Genomic DNA, 21,196 nt, shown 5'->3' with positions numbered 1-21,196 from the left:
GTGATTTCTTTTTATCTTGACCTATCAGAGATATATTCTCAAGACAATCTTACAATTGAACTCGTACGATATAAAATGGCAAGATCAGATCTCTCAACTACAAGAGAAGTAGTTTCGTATGGCTTCACATTCCCAATGAAGTCTTTCAGTCATTAACCTACAGGGTCTCGAGAAGAAACCTAAGGTTAAAGGAGAACCGACTCTAGAAAAACCAACTAGTGTCACACAGGAGGTGTGGGGATTAGTTTTTCCAGTTTCTAGATGTCTCCTTTACATAGTTTTCAAATCAGGGTTTGCAATCTAAGTTACCTTGGTAACAAAGCATTTAATATTCACCGTTAGATAAAAAACCTGATTTAACCAAGCTAATATCTTTCAACCGTTAGATCGAAGCTTAGCTTGTCACACACAAATGAAATGTATTTCATTTACTTTTGAGTAATCGTAACTAAACGTGTACACTTAGTTGGTTCACAAATAGTTAACCAATGGTTATCCATATGAGTACTTTCATATTAACCGTATTCATCTTCTTCACAACTAGTTCAAATGACTTCAAAAGAACTAGTTGAAGAGTTGTTAAATTGCTTAGGTCTTTATGAAATAGACACAATTGAAACAAAATCGGTTTGATTCACTTGAATAAATTCATGACCAATATAACCACGGTTTGCAAAGATTGCATTCCTTATTAATTTATTGTTTAAGTTCATGAACTTCCGATTTGAGAAATATAACCAGCTTGGGTACGCGTACGGGTACGTGTACCATAGATACCTGAGGTGACTGGTTTAACAGTTTGCAAATTTACAAACTCAGCAGAAATTTTCAGTTTGAAAACTTCCGCTGGTACGCGTACTCAACCTGTCTCCATCACCAATATCATATGCACACATATGCACACACTTGGTTTCCGGAACATGGATTAATACACTAATGTGTGAACACACTATATATGCTTATACTCATAGTTGGTTACGTAATCTCAACTTTACATTTCAATCATTGGAACATTCTTCTATAGTGTTATAACAGTCGTTATTCACAACTATCATCATCAAAGATATTTTCAAGATTGAAACATCATCATGACTTTCGTCACGGGTTAAGATGAAAAGTGGCTAAAGCGAAATCTTACCAACACATATTTCGAGAAAAATATAGGCGAGTAAACTCGACTTGAAATAGCAAATGTGTATGTTTGAAAACTATCATAGTTATACGACTTTTTCTCAAGAATAAGAGATAGAGAGGTTGACTTTTGAGTGATAGATAAGTTCAATTATCCACATACCTTTTAAGTCGGATGAAGTTCCATCGGTTCCTTGAGTAGTTCTTCGTCTTCGTAAGTTGATCGCCGTGGAGTCTGGAGCTCAGCTACACTTAACTATCCTAGTCCGAGACTTATCTATAAGTAGTCTAGAAATCAAGACATATAGTTTTGACAAATAAACTTGACAAACATGCTTGAGATAACAACATATGCGATTTTGACCGAGCAATGCTCTAACAATCTCCCTCTTTGTCAATTTTAGTGGAAAAACTATCAATACATATGGATTACAAAATAAATAAAACTTGTAGCTTCTCGTCCACGTGTTTGATATCCTTGATGCTTCAACATTACTCGAAAACTTCATCTTTTCCAAGTACTTCCATGATTCCATAGATGTTCAATTCAGTATCATAGTTGTTGAAGATCCATAGCCATAACAATGAGAAAACAAAAGCTCTTGATCATTGTTATACAATTTCATAGTATTATTACACAGTATCAAAGTTCTTATATCACAACTTCGACAACAATACTATGGCGATATGTATCACTCCCCCTTAGTCAATACTTTCATCTCAACATGAAAACCACTCCTCCTTACATAATGATCCATAAAACACGTAAACCATATGTATTTGTAGTGTGAACTGCATATTAATTCTCCCACTTTTTGTCAATAAAATTGGCAAAGGTACGAAAACGGTATCCTAATGAAATTTCTACGGAGATGCTTCAAGACCAAAGAAAAGTACATATCAACTTTTTTTAGATGAAATCATATAGCCGAAGCTAAATGCATTCATCAAGGAGTTTATAAAGATACAAGATAACCCCCAAAATATTCCACAGCCGCACTCCCCACAAAGATATGAAAATTAAGCGCAAGTTCAAAAGATCTCTACCCCGTTTGATGTCATTCCCGAAAGAACAACACGAGCGACCTTATTTTTACAAGAAAAAAAGGATTTCTTTGGACACCAAAAAACACAAAGGAAATGATTTTGTATCCAAAAATCTCAATTAAACTAATCACAAGAGAACCCATGATTAATTTGATCGGAATACACAACCAAATTAATCACAAACGAATTAATGATTTGTTTAGTTGGAAATGCTCACATAGGAAGACTTATGGAGCCGCACAGTATATACATAATATATGGATCAGGGAAGATCAATACTGCGGAATATACAAAGATTCATTCTATCTTCATCACTATTTGCATAACGACATATAATAGACATAATCTTTGTAAACAAAATATTTTAACCTATCTTCCATCAAATAATTGACATAATATTCTTAACTTTTGTTTGTCAAAAGTTCATCGATCTTGTACCAATACATGCATATCGACATACGAAAGAGATAACTTTTGACATCGTATGGGACAATGATAGTTCACAGAAACAAACACACATATCCCATAACATATTGTAATATATATATGAAACCATAAATATTAATACTGCAAACAATCATCTTCCAAATCACTTTAGAATTTAAATAAATAAATCTAAAAACATTGCAAGATGAAAACGTTGGACCTAGCTATGTGTACTCACAATAATGGATATTCCAAACCCAAGTTATCCTTCTTAAAAAAACAAGAATAAAAATTCTTTTAAGAAGTTTTCTAGACATCATAGAGATTTCTCAAGGCATCTACTGAGAATTCCTTCTCATTACTAAAGAACCTATTGATTCTGGGATCATTCAATTCCTCTAAATCTTCGGAAATATCAGTTAACTCACTGAGTTCTCTTTTCAGATTACGCAAGGTGTTCTTGGTTAGAGACAACATTTTTTCATAGCGAGTTATCTTTTCCAAAGAGGAAAAAATTTGAGATTTAAAATCATTTCTCTTGTTAATGAAATCTTTCACTATGCCTCTAAAATTGTTATCAAAATGACAAACATATAAGAGACAGTTAGAGGAAGAACCTTCTCCATTCTTTGTCGAATTCTCTTTCATCACCCTTGAGGAAGTGATTCCTTTGCAAAGATACACATTAAATGTTTCAACTGCATCTCTTTTTATAGTACCTCTAGTCACTGGAGCCATGATATAATATCTTTTTGGATGACAAAGAAGAGACAAATGATTAAAAGTATTTGTGAATACCAAACCCTAGGAAGACTATGAAGGAGTCTTTCAAGATTTATTATTCACCATCCATCTTCTTAGGAGAATATTTTCTTAACATATATAAGAAAAAGATTTACAAATACAAAGACTTGAGCCACTTTTAGTGCAAACCTCATTTTTCTAAAGTTAAAGATGAGGATGCAAACGTCACTTGCATTACTTAGTGACAGAGTGAGTCGAGTGCTCACATCTTTTTCATTTTAGTGGCTTGTCAACATTTGTTGTATGACCATGATCCTTACCTCGTTTAGATCTGGATTTCTTAGGAAAACCTTTTTTTATCCAGTGTCAAGTTCATATTCTGCAACTTCTCTTGTAATTTGTTGAATATTTTGTTGCTCCTTCTAAATCTACAACATGTATTTTGATCATGCTTTTTATTTCCACAAAACGAACACTTTAGAGATGATTTTTCCTGATGAGGTTTTCCCTGTTTTTCATAACAACTAACAATCGTTGTTCACTGATTAGTTGGAGCAACAATGTTGTTTGAGCTTACAGTTTTGCTTTTAAAACCTAAACCATTAGTGTTTCCAAAGGATCTCTGACCAAATAACATTGCTGCAATTTTTTCTGAGCTTCCAGATAACCTTTGCAGGTCATACTTGAGAGTATCAATCTCTTCTTCCTTTAGAGACATGGTTCTGACGAAATCATAATTAAGACGCTCTATCTCAATTTTTTTCTCCTGGAGTGATGATTCAACTCTCTTCAAGGAGGCCTTTAGGTGAAAGTTCTCTTGAATAATCTATTTATTCAAGAGATCAAACAACTCTCTGTCATACTCAGGTTATGAATCAGAAGTTGAGGAGGATAGAGAATCTGAAGTAAGGGCCGTAAGTCCATTACACCTGTTAGACTCATCTGAAATGTTGACGCCCAGAGTATATTTGTTTTCTGTTGAATCATCTGAAGCAATAATTGGAGATGGATATTTATCACATCTATTTTTCCTCTTTGTCAAATCCTTGACCTTTCTGATTATCAGTGATTTATCAAAATCATCATGATTAGAACAACATTCATCAGCCCAAGACAAGTGAGAGGGTACAACTGTTTGGGTTACAACATTGAGCGCGATCATCCTGCCTGTGTCAAGATAAAGAATTTTTAACTTTCCTATCAGAGTATTTACGGAAAGTGTATCGAGGTTGTTTCCCTCAACGATGGCATGCTTCTTAGAACCGTATCTAGATGACAGTGATCTGGGAATTTTCACCACAATGTTCTTTTCAGGGATAGTCTTACCTAATGCAAAAGATGCATTAACAATTTCAGACACTTTGTGATTAAACTCATCAAATGATTCTTCATATGCTATACGAAGGTTTTCCCAATTGGAATTTAGGTTTTGAAGCCTGGCTTCGTTTTCACTGATATTTCCTTCGAATACGGTTTCTAAGATATCCCACGCATCTTTAGACCTAGTGAAATTTGACACATGGTGATGAAGATTTGGGGTAATGGCATGTATGATGGCATACAAACCGTCGGAGTTTTGCTTCGCAACATCGTATTCGCCAATATTCTTTGTAACAATAATGTTACCTATTGCCACAACGAGAGCATCATACCCACTAACTACATCTAACCATGATTGAAAATCACGCGCTTGAAGAAAAGCTCACATAAAATTTTTCCACCATAAGTAGTTTGAGTCATCGAAGACTGGTCGTACGTTAATAGAGATAGCACCTCTGTCCATAGAGTCAGATCGCTACAAACACAGACTTTTGAGGTCTTAAACGTGTTTGCCTGCTCTGATACCAATTGAAAAAGCGGGAGACTAACAACCTCACTCAATATTTCTATTAGCAATCTGTATGGACTAACTCCAATATACTTTCTAGAGAATCAACTAGACAGTCAGACTCAATCTAGATAAAAGTATATCGAATATTTAATATCTCTATCTCTCGATTGATCTACACACAAGCAAATAGAAATCTGCGAGTCTTTATCAAATACTAGAGAGATAACTTGGATGGTACCGAAGACCTATATCCAAGTGTCAATCAATTTAAATCAACAACCAAATGTGGGATATTCTAATTGATTGATCTTAATGCACAACCTGTGATATTTCAATTATATAACAAAATATAATACATAATAGAAATAACACAGACACCAGAAATTTTGTTAACGAGGAAACCGCAAATGCAAAAAACCCCCCGGGACCTAGTCCAGATTGAACCCCTCACTGGGGAGGTAACACAAATTACCCCTTTAGTTTTTGATATTCCTAGGCCTAGAACTTTTATTTTTGGGTCAGGTTTTGAAATTTTCCAGATTGCTGAAGTCATCAAATTTTTTTAATAAATCTGAAAATACCAAAAATAACCTCCACTATTTATAGTGGATTTATATAGAAACAGAAACAGAAAATAAATTCAGGTTTTTTTTTACTCTCTCATCTCTCTGTTCTCCGGCGATTTTCTCTTCATGATATCAAATCTTCCGAATTCGAAATTTTTCTTCACAAAATCGCTACATTGAATAACAACATCAATATTTCGATTAGCAAACTGTATGGACTAAGTACAATTTACTTTATAGAGAATCAACTAGACAGTCAGACTCAATCTAGATAAAAGTATATCAAAGAGTTAATATCTCTTCTCTTGATTTGATCTTACTCAAGCAAATATAAATCTGCGAGTCTTAATCAAATACAAGGAATAAACATGGATGGTACCAAAGACCAATATCCAAGGATCAATCAATATCCAATCAACAACCAAAGGTTGGATTTCACTATTGATCGATACAACACAAAACCTGTGATATTTCAATTATATAACAAATATAATGCGGAATAGAAATAACACAGACACCAGAAATTTTGTTAACGAGGAAACTGCAAATGCAGAAAAACCCCGGGACCTAGTCCAGATTGAATACCACACTGTATTAGGCCTCTACAGACACTAGCCTACTACAAACTAACTTCGGTCTGGACTGTAGTTGAACCCCAATCAATCTCACACTGATTCAAGGTACAATTGCGCTTCTTACGTCTTTGATCCCAGCAGGATGCTACGCACATGATTCCCTTAGCTGATCTCACCCACAACCAAGAGTTGCTACAACCCAAAGTCGAAGACTTTAATAAAAAAATCTGTATCACACAAAAAAGTCTACGATATAGATAAATTTGTCTCCCACAGATAAAACTAAGAGTTTTTTTTCCGTATTTTAATAAAATCAAGGTGAACAGGAACCAATCGATAACCCGGAGTTATATTCCCGAAGAATAGCCTAGAATTATTAATCACCTCACAATAATCTAAATCGTATCGTATCGAAACAAGATATTGCGGAATCACAAACGATGAGACGAAGATGTTTGTGATTTCTTTTTATCTTGCCCTATCAGAGATATAATCTCAAGCCAATCTTACAATTGAATTTGTACGATAGAAAATGGCAAGATCAGATCGCTCAACTACAAGAGAAGTAGTTTCGTCTATCTTCACAATCCCAATGAAGTCTTTCAGTCGTTAACTTACAGGGTCTTGAGAAGAAACCTAAGGTTAAAGGAGAACCAACTCTAACAAAACCAACTAGTATCACACAAGAGGTGTGGGGATTATTTTTTCCAGTTCATAGATGTCTCCATTATATAGTTTTCAAATCATGGTTTGCAATCTAAGTTACCTTGGTAACAAAGCATTCAATATTCATTGTTAGATAAAAAACCTGATTTAACTAAGCTAATATCTTTCAACCGTTAAATCAAAACTTAGCTTGTCACACACAAACGAAATATATTTCATTTAGGTTTGAGTAATTAACCGTACCTAAACGTGTAGAATTAGTTGGTTAACAAATAGTTAACCAATGGTTAGCCATATGAGTACTTTCATATTAACCGTATTCATCTTCTTCACAACTAGTTCAAATGACTTCAAAAGAACTAGTTGAAGAGTTGTTCAATTGCTTAGGTCTTTATGAAATAGATACAATTGAAACAAAATCGGCTTGATTTCACTTGAATCAATTCATGAACAATATAACCACGGTTTGCAAAGATTTCAATCCTTATTGATTTATTGTTTAAGTTAATGAACTTCCGATTTGAGAAATATAACCAGCTTGGGACCCGTACGGGTACGTGTGCCATAGCTACCGGATTTGAGTTTGAAAACTCAGCAGAAATTTTCGGTCGAAAACTTCCGTGGGTACGCGTACAGGTACGCGTACCTAAGGTGACTGGTTTAACTGTTTTCAATACAGTATGCACGCGTACAGGTACGCGTACCTAACCTATCTTCTTCACCAATACCGTATGCACACATATGCACACACTTGGTTTCTGGCATATGGATTTATATACTAATGTGCGAACACACTATATATGCTTATATCCATAGTTGGTTACGTAATCTCAACTCTATATTTCAATCATTGAAACATTGTTCTATAATATTATAACAGTCGTTATTCACAACTATCATCATCAAAGCTATTTTAAAGATTGAAACATCATCATGACTTTCGTCACGGGTTAAGATGAAAAGTGGTTAAAAAGAAATCTTACCAACACATATTTCTAGAAAAAGATAGGCGAGTAAACTCGGCTTGAAATAACAAATATGTATGTATGAAAACTATCATACTTATACGACTTTGTCTCAAGAATAGGAGATAGAGAGGTTGACTTTTGAGTGATAGTTAGTTCAAGTATCCCTATAACTTTTTAGTCGGATGAAGTTCCACCGGTTCCTTGAGTAGTTCTTCGTTTTCATAAGATGATCGCCGTGGAGTCTGGATCTCAGCTACACTTAAGTCTCCTAGTCCGAGACTTAGCTATAAGTAGTCTATAAATCAAGACATATAGTTTTGACAACTAAACTTTACAAACATGCTTGAGATAGCAATACATGCGAGTTCGACCGACCAATGCTCTAACAACCTTGGTAACTGAGCATTCAATATTAACCATTAGATGAAAACCTGATTAGATTCTAGACAATATATTTCAACCATTAGATTATCATGGCTTGTTATACACAAACGAAATGTTCCTTCCTTTAGATATGGGTAACTGTACTAAACGTGCAGACATGGTTGGATCAACAATAGTTAACCGAAGTTAGCCATATGAGCACTTTCTTATCAACGTTGTTCATCTTAATCACATCTAGTTCAAATGACTCAAATGAAACTAGTTATTGAAGTTGTTTAATTGTTTATATTATCGTAGAAGTATACAAGACACAATTGAAGAAAAATCGATTTTGATTCATAAGCACAAGAACAAATTCATGAACATTACAGCTACGGTTTGCAAAAATTGCATTACTTATTATTTAAATATATTTGTTCATGAGTATGTACACATATATAAATGATTTTATAACATAACCTACTCAGGTATACAAACTGGTACGCATACCTAAGTTGCCAGGCTTGGTCTGGTTCACTAGTATGCAAACGGGTGAGCATACTGTCGTTCACGTCGAACCTCAGTTGAATTAGTACGCATACGGGTATGCATACTATAGTTTCTAGACTTCAACGGTTAAGCTAGTACGCATACGGGTATGCGTACTAAGTTCCCGGACTTCAACTATTGAAACAATACGCGTACGGGTATGCATACCTAGTTTCCAGTCTTGGAAAACATTTGCAAAGTTAGCATACAAGCACACATACTGTGCTATATCAAATCAATGGTTATTTGTTCTAAATTCCCATTTTAATCATTGGAACATTCTTGGAAGACCAGAATAGGTGCCTCACACAAACTATTAGCTTTAAAGCAATTTTCAAGTGATCAAATAAATCAATATTAAATATTCCGAGTCTACATCAAATAATTGTCTCACACAAACCATGTAAGATGTTACCAGGCGATTTTCACATGATAATTTTTTGACTTTCGTCAAGAATAGATGAACTTGGTTAAAGCGAAAGCTTACCAACATATATTTCGAGAAATATGTAAGTGAATTAAACTCAGCTCGAATTATCAAATGTGTATAATATAAAGTCTATAGAGCTGTACTACTTTGTCTGAAAAGGAGATAAAATAGAAATAGACTTTTTAGTGATAGGTGAGTTCAAGTCTCCACATACCTTTTGTTGATGAAGTTCCACAAGCTACCCTTAGTAGTTCTTCGTCTTCAATCGATGAACGTCGTGAAATCTAAAGCTCAACTACACTTTTTATCCTAATCCAAAACTTATCTATAAGTAGACTAGAAACCAAGACTTATAGTTTTGACAACTAAACTTGACAAACGATCTTGCGATAGCAACGCAGTTCGACCGAGCAGTGCTGTAACACAACTCAATATACACGTTTTGGTAAAGATAAATGAAGGTATATTTCATTTGTGTGTAAAGATAAGGCCATCTAACGGTGGAACATGAATGCTTATTTTCTAAGCAGACTTATCTTGAATCATGAGTTAGGATTGCATCTAACGGTGGACATTGATTACTTTTTTACTAAGCTATCTTAGCTTTGATTGTATGAAAACCTAATTTCAAGACTATATAATGGAAAACTCTAGTCACTGGGAAACCTAATCCCCACACCTCTCTGTGTTACTAGTTGCGTACTAGAGTCAATTCTCCTTTAAACTAGGGTTTTCCTAAAACCATTATAGGTTAAAAACTTAAAGACTTCATTGGGATTCTGAAGCCAGATCCAACTATTTTCTCTATAGTTGCGTATTCAGACCTTACTTATTATATCGTATTGAGTTTTATTTTTCTAAGATTCACTCGAGATTTATCTCCGATACGTAAGATATAAAAAGTAATCACAACAGTTCTTCGTCTCAGACTCTTGTGATTCCGCAGTAACTTCTTCTACCACCATATAATTAAGTTATTGTGACCTGATTGATATTCTAGGCCGTTCTTCGGGAATATAAAACCGGATTATCAATTGGTTCTTGTTCACGTTGATTTATCTAAAGATGGAACAAAAACCGAATAAAAATAAACATTTATGTGGGAGACAGATTTGTTTATAAGTCGTCGACTTTGGGTCGTATCAACTCTTAGTTGTGTGTGAGATAAGCTAAGGGAATCTAGTGCGCAGAATCCAGCGTGGTTATAGAGGCGTAAGGAAGTGAGCATACCTTAATCAGTGTGAGACTTGGTTAAGGCTCAACTACATTCCAGTCCGAAGTTAACTTGTAGTAGGCTAGTGTCTATAGCGTCTTAATACAGTGTAGTATTCAATCTGGACTAGGTCCTGAGTTTTCTACATCTGAGGTTTCCACATTAACAAAATTTATGGTGTATGTGTTATTTATTTTCCGCATTATATTTGTTTTTATAATTGAAATATCGCAGATTGTGCGTAGTTCAATTAATTGGTAAATCCGATCTTGTTTATTGGATAGAAATTGATTGACACTTGGACATTGGTTTTTGATACCGTCCAAGTTATTCTCATACCAATCATTTCACGGATTCCATCCTATTGATTTGCTGATTGATTTGAGAAAGAGATATAACTCTTGGATATCTTTCCTTGATTGAGTCTGACTGTCTATTTGATTCTCTTGGAATTATATTGGAGTTTGGTCTATACAGATTGTCGAACGAAATATTGGATGTGGTTGTTAGACCCCCTCTTTTTCAGTATATATTAAAATTTAATCCATATTTAAATGTTTGAATTGTAAAACCATTTCAAGAGTGGTATGCGTTGTTTGTCTTTTGATCATGAGGTTCATACACTATGTTTATTTCAGATAAACAAAATAATAAAGTTGTTTGTATGAGTACCGGTGAGTTTGTAAAGAACTTCTTATGCTTCTGTTAACATATTATAGGGAGATTAATATGGATGTAACTTTTTTTCTTTTCAAAACAACTAAAACTTGACTTGTAATGAAAGAACCTGATTTAGCCGACAGAAAAAAACATGTGGAGAATGTTGTTTGTAAATGATGTTATTACGTTGAAATATGATTGCAGTTGTTTTAATAAAGATTACATTACTACCAACCCAGGAGACCTCTCTGAGATACATGGTTTATGCCAGAAAAAAAAGAATACTACAAATAATAAGATCATTCTTGCACGATGCAGAAGTATAATTAAGAGAAAAATATCACCATTATAGGACTACTAACCATGAAAGTCATCCACATTTGTTGTAGTAATCAGTTCAGAAGTCCTTCATTGTCTATCGCGTTTTTGGTTTATTGTTATTCGTCTTATTGCCAAACTTCTTACCCTTTTTGGTAGTAATTTTATAATGCTTAGTGCTGGGAATCCCCTTTACAAAACATTATAGATTATATGTGATAATAGCATTCTGTGACCTTTCTTCGAAATATTCAATATATTTTAACATCCTATAATTTTATTAATCTTGCAAAGATGATTGAAAGTATAGATAATCCAAAAAATAAGAAATGAAAATACAATTTATTTGAGTAAATAACTTTACATATGAATTAATAAACAAAATTAAAATTTCACATAGATGGTTGAAAGCAGAAGTATTTGAAAGAAAGTTAGAAGTTGCAAGTAACTATACTTATATCCTGAGGCTCATACAAAAAACAAACTAAAAGTGTTCATGCATGCAAATTAATCTCTAGCTCATCATATATATGAATTTTCTATCAACATTATTTAAACCCGATATCATGAACCCCCAATCCATCGAAAAGACGTCTGAAAAATAAACATTTTTTAGCCATTTAGGAGAGAATGAAATCTATTTCCTAATAATACAATTCCATTTCCATGTTTGATAAAAAGGAATACAGGGGAATAAAATTCCCCAAAAGTAAGGGAATACAAAAGTGAAAACTACTATAAATCCCTTACTATATGGGTTCAATATATATAAGCCCCACAAAATGGATCCTTCTCTATCAACTCCATTCTTTCATATTTTGATATTTTTAATCCCAAAACTTTAGAATTCAGGGCTTGGTAATAAAGTATTAGGTTTGGGGAAATTAGTAATACCAAGAATGCTCTTTAACATATATACCTAATGAAATAGGCTATAGGTTTCATTTCCAAATTCATTTTTATTTCATTTTCTCTCTCCATCTAAAACGATAGTGAAAACCAGAGATGCTCTCATTAGATTCATTTTCTAGGGTTTTATTGATTCGCTATACTACGAAGAGGAAGGATTGATTTCTTTTGTCTCTACTTATGTCTCTACTGATGATGTTTCTGGATCTTTATTCGTTTCCGAGTAAGTCGAAATCGATATGCAGAGACGATGAAAATTGACATCAACAAGTAGATCTGAAGATTCCACAACAAAAAGTTGAAAAAGATAAGTTCATCCCTTCTAATCATATTTAAATCAAGTGCATGTGATTCTGAAATATAACTCAGAAGAAACTAACTCTTAGGTCTCTTAAAAATCTAATTAACTTTGATTGCAACTGAAATTCCTTGATTAATTCATGATCATAGTATATATCAGTTATCATCTTATCCTAATCTTCATGTTGAGTTAAGAAACTTGAAAAATATTTTTCGTCAAATTTTTTAGGGCTTACTGCTTAAAATTGATTTGTCTCTTAATTTATAATCTCGATCGACAATTGAACTTGTGATTCGTGATTATAGCATCTTAATGCTTATTACCCTCTGAATCGATTTGAATATTTACTTACTTTTGATTTTCGATATGATATGAACTCATATATGTTCATGATTGATTTCTTTTGAATTTGTTTACGTTGTTTGAAATACAACAACAACTGCAATTTGATTACAGGATATAACCTATATTTATCTAATTGAAAACTTCAATTTATATCCTCAACAGATAATCCATTATAGTGATGATTACGTTGTTGGTGAGAACATCCATTATGATCCATTTTTCTGAGACATAAAGAAGGGAGAAACCCTAAGTTGAAGAAGAAATGGAGAAACAATGGTGAAGGAAGCAGCAGAGAATTGAGTAGAGAGTGTACTGATGGAGATGATATCTGCTTTACATCAACCGTTTTAATGCCAACAAACCTGAACTTACTGCTCATTAAATCAAAGCTATTGGTTACGAAGTTAGCCACAAAGTCTTATAAAGGTTCTTATTCTTCTCCCTTATTAATTATACTTTGATCAAGCTAATTGACTCCAAATTATGACTTAAATAGTCTCTTGTTGATGTTTAATTTGGTTGTATCTAGGATGTCTTGTTTATAAACTTTAAGAGTTGTTAACAGGGTCAATACTGTTGATGTCCAACAGATTCAGCTTTAATGGAGCGGATATTGCAGGTGTTGATTATGCTCTCAATAGGTAAAAACTTCTAACTACATTATTTCAGATTTCCTCCATTGGTATTTCACCCATTTGCACATGTGTAACTCTTAATTACAAAAGTTAGATGCATGTGTAACTAGTAATTACACATGTTAATTAGATGTGTAGCTACCAGTTACACATGCTAATGAGATGTGTAGTCTCTAGTTACACATGCTAATTGATGGGATATAAAGGTTAGGAATGTGTAACTCTCATTTGTACCAGTAAGACGCATGTGTAATTCCTAATTACACTAATGAGACGCATGTGTAACTCTAAGTTACACTAGTCATATGCATGTGTAACTCCTAGTCACGAAGAATAAGATAAGTTATCAACTTCATGGTATCTTGTTATCATGCCATCAGTGGAACTGCATCTATCACAGAAATCATCCAGGTAACTCATACATATACATTATTCACAAGAATAAATTGTAGGTATATAATAAAAAACCGTTGCAGGTAAAAAAACGACAATACATAAATGTTGCGTGTAACACCTTAAATCCGGAACTAAAAACGACTTTCAAATTAGTGATGAATTTCTGGGATATTTATGAATAGAAAAGATTGACGACTACTAGTGACATTGTCATCATTTTCCTGTTTGCAGGTTTATGTAGCTTCCGTTCGAAACAGAAGACTTAAACTTCCAAAAGACTCTGACGACCTGTATGAGATTGATAGAGATAAGGATACTGGTATGCACATGGAATTCCTACCTCACAGAGATAACCTAAGGTGATCTTAACAATTCTAAATAACTTGAAGATCAATAGCTGTAAGTTACATGCTTTAATTAGCTTTTTGTCTTGTGTTGTTCAGATTTTTAGACAAGGTAGCTATCCAAACATCACCAAATTTCGAAGATTCAAAATCATCCAACCCATGGAAACTTTGTAAGGTTACCCAAGTAGAGAATGCAAAGATGATCTCAGGAATTATTCCAATCTTTTATTGTAACAAACTGGTACAAATCATGGAAAATGAGAATGGTGGAGGATTTTTGAAGCTGACTATAAACATAAGGAAAATGTTACTTATAATCTTGCAGCACAGGTAAGACATGATTTGCATTGAGAATATTTGTTACCTTTCCGTTATATAACAGTCATTCTTCAATAATTTTTTTGTTGCTTTGGTCGGATAGTAACATTTCATGATGTTTAAGTAGTTGGACTAGTTTATGAGTTGCTGAAATCTTATTAACAATAAAATAAAGTACGGTTCTCAATTTGCATGACATTGATTCAACTATTTTTGGTCTTGGTATGCTATCTGATACATGCTCTGCATTACCTTTAACGTTTCATTATTGAGAAGTTAGGCTTGCTAGGATTGTGCCTGAGATTGCTATGGCAGATTATAAGATGTTAAATTGTTAGTTCTCTTCCCTAATGTGTATCTATAACTCCTTGTTGCACATTGTATGTGCATGTGTAACACCAAATTACACAAGTAAAATGCATGTATAACTCCTAGTTACACATGCATCTTCCTAGTGTAACTGGAAATTACACATGCATATAATATGTGTAAATATTAGTTACACATGAATATGACTTCTGAGTATGAGTTTCAAACTACTCATACATACCAATCAAACAACAAATAACATGCCATATATGTGTACACATAACACGTCTATTTCATGAAAATGCTAAAAAATAAAGCCTGTCTACCGGCATGTATGATTTGTTTTGTTACAAGGTTTGTGCATTTTAGCATGTCTAATCAGGAATTACACTTGCATATGATAACTCCCGGTTACTTGAATATACATTGTTGTATGTACTGTTCATTTAATTTTACAAAAACTGATTACTTGTTATATTTCAGGTTTCTGATAACTTCATAAAAACTAATTGCTTTTTTGTGGTAGTGGTCCTACTGGAATTTGAGTTGACGCTGAATACACAAGTCAGATGCATGTATAACTCTCAATTACACTAGGTAGATGCATACGTAACTCTCAATTACACTGTACAGATGCGTGTGTAACTTATAGTTACACATGCTAAGAAATTATTATAAATGAATACAAAGTAATACATGTATTTTTTGTATGCTTTCTTTTTGATGTGTAACTTATCATTACACATGCCATATGGATGTGCAATGTCTGGATACACATGTCATATGGATGTGTAACTTCTTGATACACATGTCATATGGATGTGTAACTTCTTGATACACATGTCATATGCATGTGTAACTCCTGCGTACACTTGTTTAGCCGTTTCATGACATACCCATGTGTAACTGTTTCATGTCATATGGATGTGTAATTTCTGGATACACATGTCACGTGCATGTGTAACTTCTGATTACACATCCATATGTTGTTGGTGGGAGTCGGTGGTGGTTTCCGGCGGTGGTGGTCGCCGACGATGGTTGGTGATGGTAGGGGCGGTTGTGGTCGAAGGCGGTGGTGGTTGTGGGTGAAGGTGGTTGTCGGAGTTGGTGGTGGTCATCATCAGAGGTGGTGGTTGATGGTGGTGAGGACCCTCATCCTTAGGTGGTGGTACTAGTAGTAGTAAAGGAATGGTGGCGGAAATGGGAATTTCCATTGCTTTGGGTAAGAAGAGGGCTGGAATTTGCTCTGAGAACATGAGGTAACAAGTCGAGAAATGTTCCAGGAGAAAGTTTACTGAAACAAACTTCAAGAAAGATGTGTTGAGTATGTTTGTTGAAGCTTGAAATGTCTTCTGTCATAAGAAATCGGACGGGAATAAGCGAAGTTAGGGAAGAAATGGAAGCGTTGAGGTTTGAAAATTCATATCAACAGCGTCAGATATGGCGAAAGATATACACTGGGTTAGGTCCTATTATGGCCAAAGAACTGAATCTTTTGGCAGAGGCTAGGCAAAATTTTAAGGCCATCTCTGACCAACAACAGCACTAGCAACATCACCAATATCCACATCACAGCAGCAACACCATCACCATCCCCAGCAGCATCACCAACATCCGCAACAACGTCAACAACATCACCATTACAAACAGCAATCCCAGCAAAATCACCAATACCCATAGAAGCAGAAACACCACCAACGCCCAAAGAAACCTCCGCAGCATCACCATCACCATAACCACTATCAACACCAACTAGCTGGGGTGCACAGAGATAGTACCTCAAATCTAGGTATGTCCTTTGTTCTACTCATTGATTTTTTATATATGAATGTTTGAGTATAACCTAGAACACGTGCTTATTGGATATTTTTTCTAATTTGTTAACGTTGGATGATGTTTACTTTTGTTGGTACCAAGCAGCTGAGAGTGATGAGCTTCCTGCTCTATTGAGTTACACCAGTTTAAATACCGGTAGAAATAGGTTATAGATAGATTAAGGGCATTTACTGATATTCAGACACAAACCACTGCTCCTATCATTATATAATTACGTTAGCGAATTTTGGCGCCTAATTCCTCCTTACAGAACTCTAATTCCATCTCTCACCATGGAGAACGAGGTCTCACTCACGGCACACAGGATATGTCAATTTGATGGGTTTTGTTTCCACTCACAGGTGCTGGTACGCCGTTGGGAGACCAATCCAATTGCGAATCAACATGAAGGATACCCAAAGAAACTGCTATGTCTCTTATGTTCACCGTATACCAGTATACTACGCCATGAGTCATTAGACTCAACTGAAATGACTTGTGAAGAAGATACCGTTGTTTCAATTGTACAGCACTGAGAAAACCTGATGGTAGACGTTGACGAACTCGTACTCTGTAAATACATGTATTCCTTGTTTGAATGAAATAAACTTTCTTTTGTTCATAAATGCGTGTTCTTTCAAATTCATGGATACAACTACATGGTACATGTACATGATATGTTTGTTTTTGCACCATCCATTTGTATGACTTCAGAACTGAAATTGAGTTAAATTTAGAACAAAAATTGTTCTAGATGATCAAGTTCTCGTTATTAGGGAAAGCCAAGGCAACAGCAGCAGCAGCAACATCATTCTCTCTTTATCAGAGGGCTTTGTTTCATTGCAGCGCCTCTGAAAAAAAAAAAGGGAAAAAAATCCAGAAACGCCGTTGCCGGGGATCGAACCCGGGTCACCCGCGTGACAGGCGGGAATACTTACCACTATACTACAACGACTTTGTTGGGCATTTTCAACGGTACTCATTTCATAACAAATAAGCTAGAGGTGTCAATTTGCAATCTTCAGTGCTCAATGGCCGTCTATGATAATGTCGTCTCTTTACAGGTTGGAGACCAAGTAAAGAAAAGGACAGCTACGTCATTTCGGTATCCTGTCATCTAGTGGATATGGCATCTCTTGAAGACACGCAAGTGATGGCTACGGACACAAGTTTCCAGATCATGTCTTGGAGACCAAGTAAAGTGGAGGCCAAGGTCTGCTCTATGTCCACACTGGCATCTATTCACGGCGTTAGATGGGTAAATAATCGACGGTATAAAATAAAACCGTACGGTGAAGCCCAAAACAATACTAGTATTCAAGTGAAGAGTTTATAAGCAAAAGGACCTCACTCTCTCCCTTTTCTATACGCTCGCTGCGGAAACTTCAGGCTAGGCGATATTATTATTTTTTCTTCAATCTCCTCCCTGAAGGTTTGTTCTATCTTTCTTTCTCCCGTATTTATCTAATTGTAAAGAGTTTTAATTGAGCAAAGTTTTGTTGTTTCAGTTTTTCTTTCTTAGAAATTGTACGTCTCTTTTGATTCTAAGAGATGTCACTTATATATGGTTATTCTTATTCTGATGGGATACTTGCTAACAACTCAATATGGGTAAGGAGAAGGTTCACATCAACATTGTTGTCATTGGACATGTCGACTCTTGGAAATCGACCACCACTGGTCACTTGATCTACAAGCTTGGAGGTATTGACAAGCGTGTGATCGAGAGGTTCTAGAAAGAGGCTTCTGAGATGAACAAGAGGTCATTCAAGTACGCATGGGTTCTTGACAAGCTTAAGGCTGAACGAGAGCGTGGTATTACCATTGATATTGCCTTGTGGAAGTTTGAGACCACCAAGTACTACAGCACAGTTATTGATGCTCCTGGACATCGTGACTTTATTAAGAACATGATTACTGGTACCTCTCAGGCCGATTGTGCCGTCCTTATTATTGACTCCACCACTGGAGGTTTTGAGGCTGGTATCTCCAAGGATGGCCAGACTCGTGAGCACGCCCTTCTTGCTTTCACGCTTGGTGTCAAGCAGATGATCTGCTGCTGTAACAAGGTAATTATAACTAGTTTTCAAATACTATCTTGTTTGTATAATCTAGTTTCCAAATATCCTTATCTGCACTGTATGGTACCAACTAATATTTTTCATCTTTTAATAACTTTAGATGGATGCCACCACCCCCAAGTACTCGAAGGCTAGATACGATGATATTGTGAAGGAGGTCTCTTCTTACTTGAAGAAGGTTGGGTACAACCCAGACAAAATTGCCTTTGTTCCCATCTCTGGATTTGAGGGAGACAACATGATTGAGAGGTCCACCAACCTCGACTGGCACAAGGGACCAACTCTTCTCGAGGCTCTTGACAATATCTTTGAGCCAAAGAGGCCCTCAGACAAGCCCCTCCGTCTCCCACTTCAGGATGTTTACAAGATTGGAGGTATTGGACTTGTGCCAGTGGGACGTGTTGAAACTGGATTCATCAAGCCTGGTATGGTTGTTACCTTTGGACCCACTGGGTTGAATACTGAAGTTAAGTCTGTGGAGATGCACCACGAGGCTCTCCAAGAAGCTCTTCCAGGTGACAATGTTGGGTTCAACTTTAAGAATGTTGCTGTGAAGGATATCAAGCGTGGTTTCGTGGCTTCGAATTCCAAGGATGACCCTGCCAGGGAAGCAGCCAAATTCACCTCCCAGGTCATCATCATGAACCACCCCGGTCAGATTGGTAATGGTTATGCCCCAGTCCTTGACTGTCACACATCTCACATTGCTGTTAAGTTTGCTGAGATCCTCACCAAGATAGATAGGCGATCTGGAAAGGAGCTTGAGAAGGAACCCAAGTTCTTGAAGAATGGTGATGCTGGTATTGTTAAGATGCTTCCAACCAAGTCCATGGTTGTGGAGACCTACTCTCAGTACCCACCTCTTGGACGATTCGCTGTCAGGGACATGAGGCAGACAGTTGCTGTTGGTGTCATCAAGGAAGTTGAGAAGAAAGACCCATCAGGTGCCAAGGTCACCAAGTTTACTGCCAATAAGAAGAAATGAAGTGTGCGCTTGGGTAGAGGGGTCGTAGGAAGGAAGTGTCTTTTTTCCATTAGTAGGAGTATGTTATTATATAATCATTGTTTGTGGTCTGCATTGATCTGTTGTCATTGCAGTCTTCTCACTTGTTTTGTCTTCGTTTTGTCAGGCATTCAATTGCAAACTTGGGTGCTTGACAGGCGGTGGCAAGATTTTTAGGGTTTCAGTTTAAGTGTCTTTTAGAACATATTATGATTTTTCAGTAAAGTGGTTGATTTCTTATATACCTTTTATCATTCTGATGAAACAGCTGATAAATTTGGCTGATTTGGCTTTAAACAGTTGACAAGATCCTTCTCCTGGACCTCTTTCAACAGCCTCATAGCTTCTCTGACCTTCCGTTTTCTGTAGATCTCATCCAATATAGTCTCTAACAATTTCTCCAGCAAAATCACAATGAAAATTATTCCAAATTCGCCAAGCAAAATCACAATGAGTTAAGAGGGGACAGTTGGTTTCTTTTCCTTGAGGCAAAGATAACACCTACGTACTGCTCCAAGGCCGTCTTCTATTAATAGGATTATCCGAGTCAAAGCCTTATTTTGCAGCCACATCCACATGAAAAAACTGATCTTTGTGAGCCATGATATAGATCAGCTTCATACCCTACCCCATTGTAATGACATTACCATGTCATTCTTTAGAGTGGTCATTATGCTTGACCCCTTGGGACATAATTCTGAGTCATGTGTGCATTTGACGTATAAGTGACTTCCCTCCGTAGATTCTTTTTAATGGTTCCCCAGAAGTTGACCACATTTGAAGGTGTTGCGAATTGAAAACAAAGTTGAGGTTACAATTAGAAAGTGTCGTTTGCTCAGTAGGTATTTGGTGTTGACTGTTGTTAATTCTAGACAAGCTTGTTTGTGTTTGACGTATAAGTGAAAGATACATATGTCTTTGAACCTGAGACTGCTGCTACCCAGTTAATTTTTCTTGTCCACTTCTTTGCTTGCTGATTTTGTTATTATAATGACCATCATTGTATTATGATGTACTACAGCTTGTATGAGCTGATGTCTCCATTGTTGCACTTGGATTATGCTTCGTCAACCTCTTGGTGGTGCTAGCAAACAAGCAATTCTATGTGGAGATTATGCACAACAAGGATAACGTCACTAGTATCACAACTTTTTAATGAAGAACAAGTTTCAAAAAGAGATTGATAGAGATAACTGCGTGTCTCCGATGGAAGCTGTCGAATTTGGAATTATAAATGGGTGTATTGACAG

General features: G+C 35.7%; 1 protein-coding gene and 1 non-coding gene across 2 annotated transcripts; one reads left to right on the top strand and one right to left on the bottom strand.

Annotated features, from left to right (window-relative positions):
* Positions 1–17,745: 17,745 nt before the first annotated feature.
* On the bottom strand, positions 17,746–17,817 carry TRNAD-GUC. The gene has a single exon. It is a non-coding gene; the product is annotated as a tRNA-Asp (tRNA).
* A 762-nt stretch (positions 17,818–18,579) lies between these two features.
* On the top strand, positions 18,580–19,944 carry LOC113322829 (elongation factor 1-alpha-like). The gene is made up of 2 exons (XM_026570990.1): positions 18,580–18,931; positions 19,044–19,944. Exons 1-2 carry the CDS (start codon positions 18,614–18,616, stop codon positions 19,926–19,928), a joined length of 1,203 nt encoding a protein of 400 aa, XP_026426775.1. The 5' UTR covers positions 18,580–18,613; the 3' UTR covers positions 19,929–19,944.
* Positions 19,945–21,196: the final 1,252 nt, after the last annotated feature.

Source organism: Papaver somniferum, chromosome 11 (genome assembly GCF_003573695.1).
Source record: "Papaver somniferum cultivar HN1 chromosome 11, ASM357369v1, whole genome shotgun sequence".
Lineage (NCBI taxonomy): Eukaryota > Viridiplantae > Streptophyta > Magnoliopsida > Ranunculales > Papaveraceae > Papaver > Papaver somniferum.
Note: the sequence above shows the minus strand (reverse complement) of the source record. Positions and strands in the feature narration are given on the sequence as shown.